The 12,690-nt window shown below is 39.4% G+C and overlaps 1 protein-coding gene across 1 annotated transcript in view; it reads left to right on the top strand.

Annotated features, from left to right (window-relative positions):
• COL5A2 (collagen type V alpha 2 chain) overlaps positions 1-12,690 on the top strand; it is a 221,903-nt gene that overhangs the window by 120,331 nt on the left and 88,882 nt on the right. The window contains exons 7-10 of the mRNA XM_077448669.1: positions 4,810-4,908; positions 7,855-7,935; positions 10,039-10,083; positions 11,460-11,513. Coding sequence (XP_077304795.1) covers positions 4,810-4,908; positions 7,855-7,935; positions 10,039-10,083; positions 11,460-11,513 — 279 coding nt within the window. The remainder of the gene's footprint in view (positions 1-4,809; positions 4,909-7,854; positions 7,936-10,038; positions 10,084-11,459; positions 11,514-12,690) is intronic.

Below are 12,690 nucleotides of genomic sequence, written 5' to 3'. Positions count from 1 at the left end.
AAATATCTTTTCTCAGACTTCATTCTAGTGAATGAGACCGCTGAAGGCACTTGGCAAATAGTTTTGGCCCCTGCAAAGCACCTTCAGCAGCAATGGCATAGCTCAATGTCTCAATACACATGTGCGTAGTCAGGGGGCAATGTTGTGTGGCATGGTCAACTTCTAACCACCTCAACCCCTTAGGACAGGGGTAGGCAATCTCGGCCCTCCAGCTGTTTTTAAACTACAATTGCCATGAGACATTGCAAGACCCTGACAATTACAGGTATGTTTCCCGCACCCGTAGGTATCATCACCGTATCAAAATTTTCAGTCGGCAATGTGCTTTCTTGTAGAAGTAATCCGAGCAGCTATACAGCTGTTCGATCACGTCTACCCTTCTATAAGGTGCAGTAATGACCCCCTTCCTGCCACTGCCACCAGGCTCTCCCGAGCAACTAGGGAGCCCAGTTCCATCTCTGCTCGGTGGGAGACAGGTACATCCATATCTGCCTCCCCTTTTTAATGTAAGAATCCAGAAGCGACAAGGAATTTGTCACTTCTGGTTTAGGTTTGATGTTTACAAACCATTACCGGCTTGTAAAACATCTGATCAATCTAATCTTGGTTTGATCAGATGCTTTTAAAGGCAAAGGAGAGATCTGGGGTCTTATAGATCCATAAAGAGGACCTGTCATGCCTATTGTTATCACAAGAGATTTTGTTCATCCCGTGTGATAGCAATGAAGTAAATAAATTTTTAAATAAAAAAAGTAATCAACAAAAAAAAAGAAAAGAAAAAGAAGAGCCCCCTAATCTAATCCACAGAAATGCATACATAAGTCCTGCACACATATCTAAATGGTGATCGCACCACACCCGTGTGGTATCGCCATGAATTACAGAACAATAATTCTAACACCAGACCTTCTGTGTAACTCTAAAACGAACCTGTAAAAACTTTTAAATCATCACCTATGGAGATTTTTAGGTATCCGTAGTTCCACGAATGTAGGTCATTTTAAAGTGTGATATATTAGGTATCTATTAATTCTGCAAAACAATAAAAAAAAATTATATTTTACCAAAAAAAGTTTTTTTATTGTGTTTGTGTGCACTAAAATACATTAAGTCTATGTTTTTCAAAAAAAAAAAATTGCGTTGTAAAAATTTCTGTGCAAATATTGTGTGAGTCAAATTTTTTTAGCAACCACCATTTTATGCTTCAGGATCTAAAGACTTGATTCTGTATGTGTATACATCTGTTAAAAAATGCTCAAAGCTTTAGAAAATACCCTACAGGCAGGTCTATAGAATAAGTGACTACAGCAGGTTTTAGCCGATTGCATTTGCTTCTAATCAACACTGGATGTCAGTGCAGCTTCACAGAACTTGTGAATGTTTATGAGCCCTTGGAAGAACATTTGACAGAAATAGTTTAAAGATACTTTAATGCTAGGACTGAAATCAGTTTCTCCGTATTTATTGAGGATTATCATAAGAGTCATTGTCAGAGTAATGTTTTACAATCAGTTTATTACAGACAAACTAATCAAAAGAATTGCATCATTAGCAACTTAATTTCTGATGGTTTTTTTTTCTTTTTTAATAATGTTGTTTTCAAAATAGAAAATTATGTTTTATTTTAAAAGTGAAACACCAGAATTTATTTAACTTTTGTTGCATGATTGGGTGTGTTTTTTTTTGTAAACTTCTTAGTTTTTTGATAGGTCATTATTTCATGATTTTAAATGTCCCCAGGCTGTCGTTTGTCTATATGGATCACAACAGTTGTAAATAATAATTATAAATACAATATGATATGTGCTTATTGCATGGAAATTGTGGTATTTTTCATACCTCTGGCCTGTAATGGTCACTATTAGGAATGATGTTGGTGTTAGTTATGAATCGAGTTTGGTCCAAGCTCAGAAATCAGCTGTCATTTCTGGGCCAATGAGCCTGTAGGCAGGTGCCGTTTGTTTCCTCTACTGCAGGTAGCGCTCATCCGCAGCGGCTCTGCAGCTAGAGAGGAAATCAGGAGGGACCTGACTCTTCTATGGAAAGTGGTGGGATGCTGTTGCCTCATGTGACTCTGGTAGCCATCGTGGGTCAGGCAGTGCCTATTTAAGTGTAAAATAAAGGTGAAAACCTCTAAGCCCCTGTACACACGGTCGGAGATTTCCACAACCAAATCCGTCAGATTTTGCCCGTCGGATTTTGTCCGTCGGATCTTGTCCGAAACTGTTGAATACACACGGTCGGACAAAGTTGGCGAAAAATCCGATCTTTCAGAACGTGATGACGTAATTTCGTTACGATGGCACTACATTCAGGCTAGTAGCCAATAGCTTTGATGTAGGAATTTGATCTGAGCATGCGTGGCACTTGGTCCGATCAAAATTCTCGACACATGATCGGAGTATGTCCGATCGGCCCAGTTGGTCGGGAAATATTTCCAACATGTTGGAAAATTGGGTCCGACGAATATTCCGACGGAATCAGCCCGATGCATACCACACACAGTTGGATTATCCGACGACACGGTCCGATGGGACACATTCCGACGGATTCTCCGACCGTGTGTACAAGGGCTAAGCCGCTCACCCTGGACACCACAATTATCAATATAACCAAATATAGAGCAGCACGTAGTATAACCAAAGGTCAAACAGTAAAAACAAAATTAATAATTCATTTTATACAGCACTCAAATGAATAAGTAGTATTCAAAATAAATAAAAATGAATCTAAAAATTGCGTGATCAAATAATGTTCAAATGTTGATATCAATTTTCAATAAAGTCCAAAAAAAAAACACCACAGACGATTCGTCAATCAAGTACACAGTAATGAAATAAATTCAGTGACAGGAATGGAAAGTGCCGTCCCACCGGTTTAGGCAAACATCCTACTCACCAGATTCATCAGGCACTCATGACAGGTGTGAGATAAGCAGAAAGATGTATCCATCCATATAGATGCTTCTCACCTGCGAAGTAAAGATGTGGCCACCAATGCAGACACTGAAGTATCCATATAAATATCTTGTGGAAACATGCAGTCATTGACTGACGTTTTCCAGGGCTCTCAGTTCACATCATGCCATTAAGGGGACATGGCATTTGACCTCAGGGCAGGTAGTGACATATTTAAATAATCTTTAGGCACAACATGACATGAAAAGGAATGAAATAAGGTACTCAGGTCCCCCTGAAAATAATAAAATCAAGATAAACAAATGAAGAAAAACAAATTGTTATGCTAACATAAATATTAATACCATACAAATAATATTGCATTTATTAAGAATCATAAACTGCAGTATTACCAATCTCAATTTGCAATGCCCAGAAAGAAATACTAATATATAGTAGTAGGAACTCAGGGTGATGCAAAATTTGTCAATCTCACAGCATCAGGAAAAAAGGTGTTTCTCAGCCTAGTTGCTCTAGCCCTGATACTGTGTAACCTTCGACCTGAAGGGATGAGGATAGCAGGATGGGAATGGTCCAACATAATATTAAGGGTCATGTTTCTACACCAGCTGTTGTAAATATTATTGATGAAGGACAGATTACTCCAAATATTCCCTGGGAAGAAGTGCAGTGCAGTGCCTGTTTATCCACCACAGAGCCATTACCATACCAAACAGCAATGCAAGAAGGAAGCTCTCCACCACACACCAATAAAATTAGATAATGACTGAAGTACCAAGCCCAGCACAATTTACTCTCCTCAAAAAGCAAATCTATTGATAGTCACTATGCTGCTCAAATATTTGAAGCAAAGAACCATCTTTACCCCTGGTGTAGAGAAAATGGGGAGTAATGCTGGTCTTCTTAAAGCCCACAATAACTTCCTTTGTCTTCTTTGTTAATGAAGAGATTGTGAACTTGACGAGGCTTCCAGATTCTCTGCATCCTGCCTCTACATAGGCGGATCGCTATCTCCACAATATGATGGCTCAGCTACATAGCTGAGCAATCGTAGGTCAACAGAATGCATGGAAGAGGATTAAATATTGTGAACTCTAACAGATTGGGTGGTTATTTATTAAATAGTACAGTGTCCAACGACACTAAATTGAGCTTGTTCCAAGTAATGTCAGTTTATCTGTCAGGGTTTGTGGAATAATAGTATAGAAGGTGGAACGAAAAGCCAAAAAAATGTATGACAGATCTTTAAACAACAAGTGTAAAAGGTGTGGACCTGGAGAAATATACACTACTGTACAAAGTTGTAAGTAGGTAACTGTGGGATTAATAAAGTAATCTGAATCTGAGAAATGCTGTTAATAAAAATGCTTTCAGAAATGGAAGTGTTACTAGTTTTTTTTTATCAATTATTAAAATAGAAAGTAAATGAACAGAAGAGAAATCCAAATCAAATCAATATGTGGTGGACACCCTTTGTCTTCAAAACAGCATCAATTCTTCTAGGCACACTTACACACAGTTTTTAAAGTAGCTTGGCGGCTAGGTTGTTCCAAACACCTTGGAGAACTACTAACCATTCATCTTCTGTAGCTGTAGGCTACCTCAGATCCTTCTGTATTTTCATGTAATCCCAGACAGACACTATGCTGTTGAGATCAGGGCTCTGTGGGGGCCAAACCATCACTTACAGGACTCCTTGTTCTTCTTTATGCTGAAGATAGTTCTTAATGACATTGTCTGTATGTTCGGGGTTGTTTAACAAAAATGTGTCAAAGTATGAAATGTGAGTATGCAAAGATGTGTCTAGCTGCAAATGGGTAGATAGCTATTTCAGTTACTAGAATATTTCTGGAATCCTTTATGTTAAAATGTTGCATTTTGTTTCCCAAAGGGTTTTCGGGGTCCTGCTGGAATTGATGGAGAACCTGGTATTCCTGGACAGCCTGGTGACCCTGGACCACCTGGACACCCCTCCATTCCAGGAAGTCATGTAGGTGAACATTAAACATTGTCACCATTTTTGCCATTTTTATTGTTCATAAATAAGAGAATATAATTACAGTTCAATAAATTAATACAAAAGAAATGAAACACGTGAAACATTTTCAGGAAATTGATGTGTGATGCTGGGAGTTGAGTTCTCCATACATACTTAAATGAAAATCAAGCTGTCCAGCAAAAGTGAACAGGGGTTTGGAGATCCTGCAACACCAAAGGTTTTTAACAAGTCATTTTATTGTCACTTTTACTCAACAGCTTGGTCTGCATACAGATTTGGAGACTAATATAATTTATAGCATAATGTAATTAAAAATAAATTAAAGCTGTTATAAAACCTATTTTTTTTTTTTATCTTAATGCACTCCTTGCATTAAGGTAAAACATTTTTTAGGTAGTAGTACCCCCTCAACCCCCCCCCCCCCCCTTACACTTACCTGAGCCCTCATTTGATCCAGCACTATGCATATCTGCAGTTCTTCTCTCCTTTCACTTCCTGGTCTCTTGGGCTTTGCTGAGGCAGTGGGAGCCATTGGCTCCTACTGCTGCCAATCAAAGCCAGTGACGAAGGAGCAGAGAACTGGGCTGCTGTCTGTGTCAATAGATACAGACAGCGAGGCTCCGGAGCTCCGGAGCGAGCCAGCATGGGTTCCCACATAGAAAAAGGCTTTCGATGGGGGGCACTTTGCGTAGGGGGAGGAGGCAGAGGTGCAAATTCCATTGCAGGTAAGTATAAATTTGTTTGTTATTTATTTTTTTCAATTTACAATCACTTTAAAGAGGAAGTAAACCCTGATGGGTTTACTTCCTCTTTGTCTCCCTGCAAAGTTAAAGCATAATGGACTACTATGCATCGCATAGTAGCCCATTATGAGTCACTTACCTGACACAGGAGCCAGCGATGTCACCGATGTCCCCTGTAGCACGAAGCGTCCATCTTCTTACGGGTATAGCTGTGAGTGGCCGGAGCAGAGATGACGTCACTCATACGCAACCGCCACTAACGCCATATCGCCGCTAGCAGAGGAATGCTCAGTGCGCCTTCGCGCCGCTGTCTACGGCACAAATTATGATATATTGTAACTCACCAGTCCTTATATGTGGTGACTACGTAATATCGGAAGAGGAGAAGGTGTTCATAGTGCCAATTACCATAATGTATTTATTGTGATACTGCTTCCTTCCTTCTCTAATCCTAATATATGTATATAGATTACTTTATGGCTGGTAATCAGTATGGTTCCCATCCTGCTAAAAAGCATGACGCGCCTGGTATGGATTTTGAGGGAGGCCCCACGCTGTTTTTTGTTTACATTTTGGCATGGAGCTCCCGTTAAAATCCATACCAGACCTGAAGAGCCTGGTATGAACTAGGAGGAACCCACGCTGATTTTTTTCTTGATTTTTATCTATAGTGCCAGAAGCCAGCAATACATTAAAGCTGCAAGCAATTTTAAATTACATTGCACGATATTTAACCACTTTCAGACCGGACCAATTTGCTGGTCAAAGACCAGACCACTTTTTGCGATTCGGCACTGCGTCGCTTTAACTGACAATTGCGCGGTCGTGCGACGTGGCTCCCAAACAAAATTGACGTCCTTTTTTCCCCACAAATAGAGCTTTCTTTTGGTGGTATTTGATCACCCCTGCGGTTTTTATTTTTTGTGCTATAAACAAAAATAGAGCGACAATTTTGAAAAAAACGCATTATTTTTTACTTTTTGTTATAATAAATATCCCCCAAAAATATATAAAAAAACATTTTTTTCCCTCAATTTAGGCCAATACGTATTTTTCTACATATTTTTGGTAAAAAAAATCGCAATAAGCGATTATTGATTGGTTTGCGCAAAAGTTATAGCGTTTACAAAATAGGGATAGTTTTATAGCATTTTTATTAATAATTTTTTATTATTTTTTTTTTTTACTAGTAATGGTGGCGATCTGCGATTTTTATTGTGACTGCGACATTGTCGGGGACCCATCGGACATTTTTGACACATTTTTGGGACCATTGTCATTTATACAGTAATCACTGCTATATAAATGCAGTGATTCCTGTGTAAATGACACTGGCAGTGAAGGGGTTAACCAGTGGGTGGCAGTGTAGGGGTTAAGTGTTCCTAGGGGTGTGTTACTAACTGTGGGGGGGTTGGGCTTTCATTTAGTGTACACTGATCTCTGCTCCAATCACATGGAGCAGAGATCAGCGTCACTAGTTGCTAGGCAGAATGGAAAAATGTTGTTTACACAGCATTTCCTCCATTCGGCCGCTCCGTGAGACGATCGCGGGGATGCCCGCGGCGATCGAGTCCGCGGGTCCCGCGACCGGACTCATGGGGGTGCCGACCAGCGCGGGAGCGCGCCGCCGGCGGCGCGCTCCCGATGGCAGGGCGGCATCGAATATTGGACGTACCTGTACGCCTATATGCCTGCCTGTGCCATTCTGTCGACGTATATCGTCGTGCGCTGGTCGGGAAGTGGTTAAAAGAATATTTAATTGTAATTGTTTCAGTTTAAGCATTATTAAAATCACTGCTCCTGAGAAAACTGCTGTTTTAAAACTTCTTTTGCATTGATACATGTCCCCTGGGGCAGGACCTGGGTCCCCAATACACTTTTTCTGACAATAACTTTCATATAAGCCTTTAAAATTAGCACTTTTGATTTTTCATGTTCGTGTCCCATAGACTTTAATAGGGTTCGCATGTTCGCACAAATTTTTTGCCTGTTCGCATGTTCTAGTGCGAATCGAACCGGTGGGTGTTTGGCCCATCCCTAATTATAATAATTGGACTAGGTTCAAGAACTACAGGTTGATATAACATGTTAGCCAATTTTTACACAATACTGTTTCTGGGTATAATTTATAGTGTTATAGTTTTTTTTATAAAGTGTTTTATAATGTTTTATAAATATTGTGTTTTTTTTACAGCCACTTCAGTCCCAAATGCAAGGAGGCTTTGATGAAAAATCTGGACTTGGTTCCCAAATAGGACTAATGCCAGGTTCATTGGTAAGATTAGCACAATCAATGTTCACAAACATATTTAACCTGGTGACTTTATTTTGTGATCTTCCCTTATGTGCCAAAAAGAGAATAGGTGGATGACTGGCACTTAGCAATGTGTACTGGCAGTAACATTGGAAGTAACATTTGTCATACATAATATAAAAGATGCTAAACTAATATATCTTTTCAGTGTACTATACAAATGTAGTGCAAATCAATAATATACAATATGTGAACACAAATTGCTAAATAGAAAACAATATGAAGTAAACAGTCACTTCACAAACATCCAATAATGGACCAGTGTTACTTTTTCCGTGCTCATAAACGTTCCACACTAAACTGGATAAAAACTTGCTCATAAAACCACATGTCAGCACAGTGCTCTCAGAACACTCACCTCCGAGCAATAGAAATTTCACCTGTATAATATCATTCAACAGGGTATCTTAGAATTATGGACACTTCAGAGCCTCCTGTCCACTAGAGACTTTCCTTCTGTCATGCACCATGCCACCAATATATTCAGCATCTGGTCCCTTTAGGAATCCGGACTGCTTATGTGACCATAAATAAAAAAAAAAACTTGCATAAAGCTTCAATAAAATTGCTAGGCATTTTGACTCACTCGCTTCTACGTCACTTCAGGTCCGCGTCTGCCTCTGCACGCCCTACGTATTGTCACGGTCACGTAGTTTAGCAACAGAAAATGTTTTACATTATTTATCAATTTTGGTGTGGGAATACATATCAGGTTTTTAGCAGCAGCTTTAATTTAATTTAATTTATTTATTAACTTCTATTATAGCTATACAGTGATGGCACAGGAATCACACATATATTTAGTAATAACATTTTAACATAATTAAATCTCATAGTAGAACTACTGGTAATCCTTTTCAGGCTCCAGAAGTCCCTAGAAATAGCTATGACTGGCGTGCATAAGCAAATGTTTTATCACATTCTGTACTCCTGAAGTGAGTTTTCCCACCCCGAGACAAGTAATGGCTCTCCACTTTGTTGCAGTGGTGGCTCGTCCATTAGGGGCGATCAGGTGCCACCCCCCATCCATGCGTCCGGCCCTCTAAACTACATGCAGATGCAAGACCATGGATTCCAATGAGTGCGGAAGCTTTTGAAATGCATGACTAGAGCCAGAGGCTCCAATAGGCTTCAAAAAAGGGTGGGCTTGAGGCACAGAGCACTGCGTTTTGAGCCCACCCAATTGTGTGACAATAGTGAATGAATATTCGCTATTGCCACACTGATCCTCCTCCCAGCCAATCAGGGAGTGGGTAAACATGATTTGCTAAAAGGAGAGGTGATCCTATTGGACGCCTAGGAGGAGGAGGGAGGAGACGCGCAGAGGAAGCCGCCGTGATGTAGAGCAGAAGAGATGTGATGGAAGTTGTTGCCCGCTGCCTGTCGCCTGCTGCCTGTTGCCCGTAGGAGTGCTGCCCGCCTGCAACCTAGATGGGGCAATTGCGGGACTGGGTGACCGTCCAACTGACTGACTGACAGTGTTGGGGGGGGGTGTTTTGTTGTGCTGTATTGGAGAGTGCAGTGTAGCCTTGATCTAATAGAGATTTGTCATTATTTTGTATTTTAGATTAAAATGAAAATTAATCTTTAGATTTATAAATTGGTTTCTGTCTAGATTTTCATATAACAATATACCGCCATTCTTTTAAAGGCTACACAACTATGCAAATCTGCTGAAAACCATTCCCATTTGTTTGGTATCATTTTTCTAAGGTTGGAAATCTGACTATACAAAATTAACAAGCATGTGTCTTGAACTGTTCACTTGTTCAACACAATGATAAATACATAGGAACTTTCTAAGACATTTCACGTAAAACTCTCGTAAAATAATACTATTACCAAAGTGAAGCCACAGTAATAATTGGGTCAAATAATTATTGTTTTCCGTGGCCTAGAGATGCATTCGCATATTTCATAGGCAGATCATTCTTTATCATATTCTGTTTTCTTGTAAATTATGTCATAACTGGGATGGGTCAGGTTGGGGTACAACACTTCTCTGGTGTGACCTTGAAATTTTTCTTTCAGAAAACATTTATGAACATTTTACTTGTTTTACAGGGACAACCTGGACCAAGAGGCCCACAGGGTGTGCCTGGCAACCCGGTAAGAAACACGAGGATAAGAATTTAATGTTAAATTTGTTATTTTTACATTTTAGCATTAAAAAAGCATTATACTGCACTGCAAAAAAGATGAATCTATTCAAACTATCCCATAGTATAAAATACCAAAATATAATAGCACATTCATTTTTTGCCTTCCTAGATATTAGCGATTGTATTTGTAAATGAGCATAGCTGATTTTGACATTACTAAGTTTTTAACTCTTAAAGAATAAGTAAACCCTGATGGGTTTTGCTTCCTCTTTGTTTCCCTGCAAAGGTAAAGCATAATGGGCTACTATGCATTGCATAGTAGCCCATTATGTGTCACTTACCTGACACAGGAGCCAGCGATGCCACCGTTGTCCCCTCTTCCATGAAGCATCCATCTTCCTTCCGGGTATCACGGCTCTGGTGCTGTGATTGGCTGGAGCCACGATGATGTCACTCCTTGATCACCGTTAGCAACGGCACGCTCAGTGCGCCTGCATGCAGCAGTCTACGGCACATGTGCCGTAGACAGTGATGCCTGTTTTTTGTAAATATCACCTGAACCGTGTAGGTTTAGGAGATATTTCTTGCACCTACAGGTAAGCCTTAATCTAGGCTTACCTGTAGGTCAAACTGGTCTGTAAGGGTTTACAACCACTTTAATTATGAGATACTCAGTGATGCACAAGGACAAAAAACAAGGACTGTAAATATAAAATGTTGTCCAGTGTTTAAAGTGTTTGCCAAGCCAACCCCCTTTTTGAGTTTTAGATAAAGTGGAAAAAGGCTACAACACCACTGAGTTTTGAGCAGAGTGATTTTACTTCACCATTTGTCCTGCAGTCAATGGTTTTACCATAAAAGAAGTGAAAGACCCATACTTTTTTGTCCAGGTTGTTGTGAATTCACTGTCTGGTAGTAAACTCAGACTCTTTATCCTAAACTCTGTTAATACAGATTCGTAGCATAATTCAAACCTTAAATGCACGCAAAGTCACAATACATGTATGTGTCTGAGACAGCTTCCACACTGCTTATTATGGGGTTCAATCAAACCAGCAGGTAACAAAATATACTTCAAACTCATTATCCAAGGTCCCCGATTCACATTCATTCATATACTAGGGCCAATTTTTTGGACCAAAGCCACTTAACCTACCAGCATGTCTTTGGGTATGCTGCATCTAGTTACCTCCTCCTGCCACCTCTCTGCAGCCATACAAATTTCCATGACAGGTTTGTTTCTCAAGTATTAGATAGTAAGTACCACTGGCAAGAATTGACATTGCGCATTTAAAAGTTCCAAAGCTGACTGAAGAAGTAATTAATAGTGTTGAACTCTCTTAACGAATAATATAACACTATTTGCATTAACCTATTTTCTAGGGTGGAATGGGTCCTCCAGGCCCTCCTGGTGAATTAGGTGAACCAGGACCTATGGTAAGTATTTGCATTATATATATTCTGATGCTCTGACTTTTCCCTGACTTTCCTGATGTTCACAATTGTTCGAAATCAGTTACTCAGCAAATAATCACACCAGTAGATTGGCATGAATACCAGCCCACTAGAAGTTTCAAGAGATCGAAAATGGACTCCTCATATTTCTGTCATGACAGATTTACTTTAAATGTTATGAAGGTTAAGGGCATATCTTAGGGGTTAGGCTATGTAAGAGGTTTGAATAGGAAAGGCTTAAGTTAGAAATAGTTTAAGGTTCAAGACAACTGGGGAAACTCTTATTGATTACATCGCTTGTTGTGCAATTCATTTCTGAAACATACAATCATTTTTCATGGCTTAAATATATTTCAAACAGAAAATTTTAAGGGGTGAATATTATATGAACAATTAAAATCTCACTAAGATCAGCAAACAAACATTCATAGTGGTCTGCTAGGTGGTAAATGTGCTTTAATTGAAACCTTTCTATTTGTGCCTAATGCTGTATTTTGCAGTGTTTGTCAGCACAATAATTACAGTTTCAACCAAAATTTTTAAGATAAATCTCTAGCCTATAAAATTTAGACTGAGCATAGGATGAAACAATTACAGAAGTAGAATGAAAACTGCATGTCAACACAAATGGAACCCTAGCAAGATAAACAAATATATTAATTTTAAAGAGGAACTGCAGTCTGCTTACATAATTTGTAATAAAAATATCTTTGCCATTCTGAAGCTTCCCTCCAACCACTTTGCATATTATTTTATATATACTGTGATTCTGTACTTGCCAGTTGCCAAGTATGTTGCAGAAATCTCCCTGCACTGAGTCTGGCTCTATCCATTTTAGCTGTGGGCAGCTGAAGCTGCTGCCTTTCCACTTCCTGGATTTACACAGAACCACAGAGGCACATTGACCCTCTTATGACCCCTCCCCCTCCCTTCCTGACAAACTCTCACGAGAGTGGGAGAGAGGGCTGTGCATGATGTCATAAGCCTAGGCTTTTTACCAGGCAAGAAACAGGAAGTGGGCTGTATAAGGTGTTTACTGGCAGAAAAATAATGTTTTACTATCCAAACTTAAAATAACAAGAGCAGAATATTTATTAGATGGAAAGATGAAAAAAATGACTGAAGTTTTCACTTTAAATACATATTTAATTAATATGCA

Source organism: Lithobates pipiens, unplaced genomic scaffold (genome assembly GCF_037356315.1).
Source record: "Lithobates pipiens isolate NorthernLeopardFrog02 unplaced genomic scaffold, aLitPip1_a1.2 Scaffold_22, whole genome shotgun sequence".
NCBI lineage: Eukaryota > Metazoa > Chordata > Amphibia > Anura > Ranidae > Lithobates > Lithobates pipiens.
The sequence above is the reverse complement of the archived record's forward strand: the minus strand, read 5'-3'. Positions and strand labels throughout refer to the sequence as shown.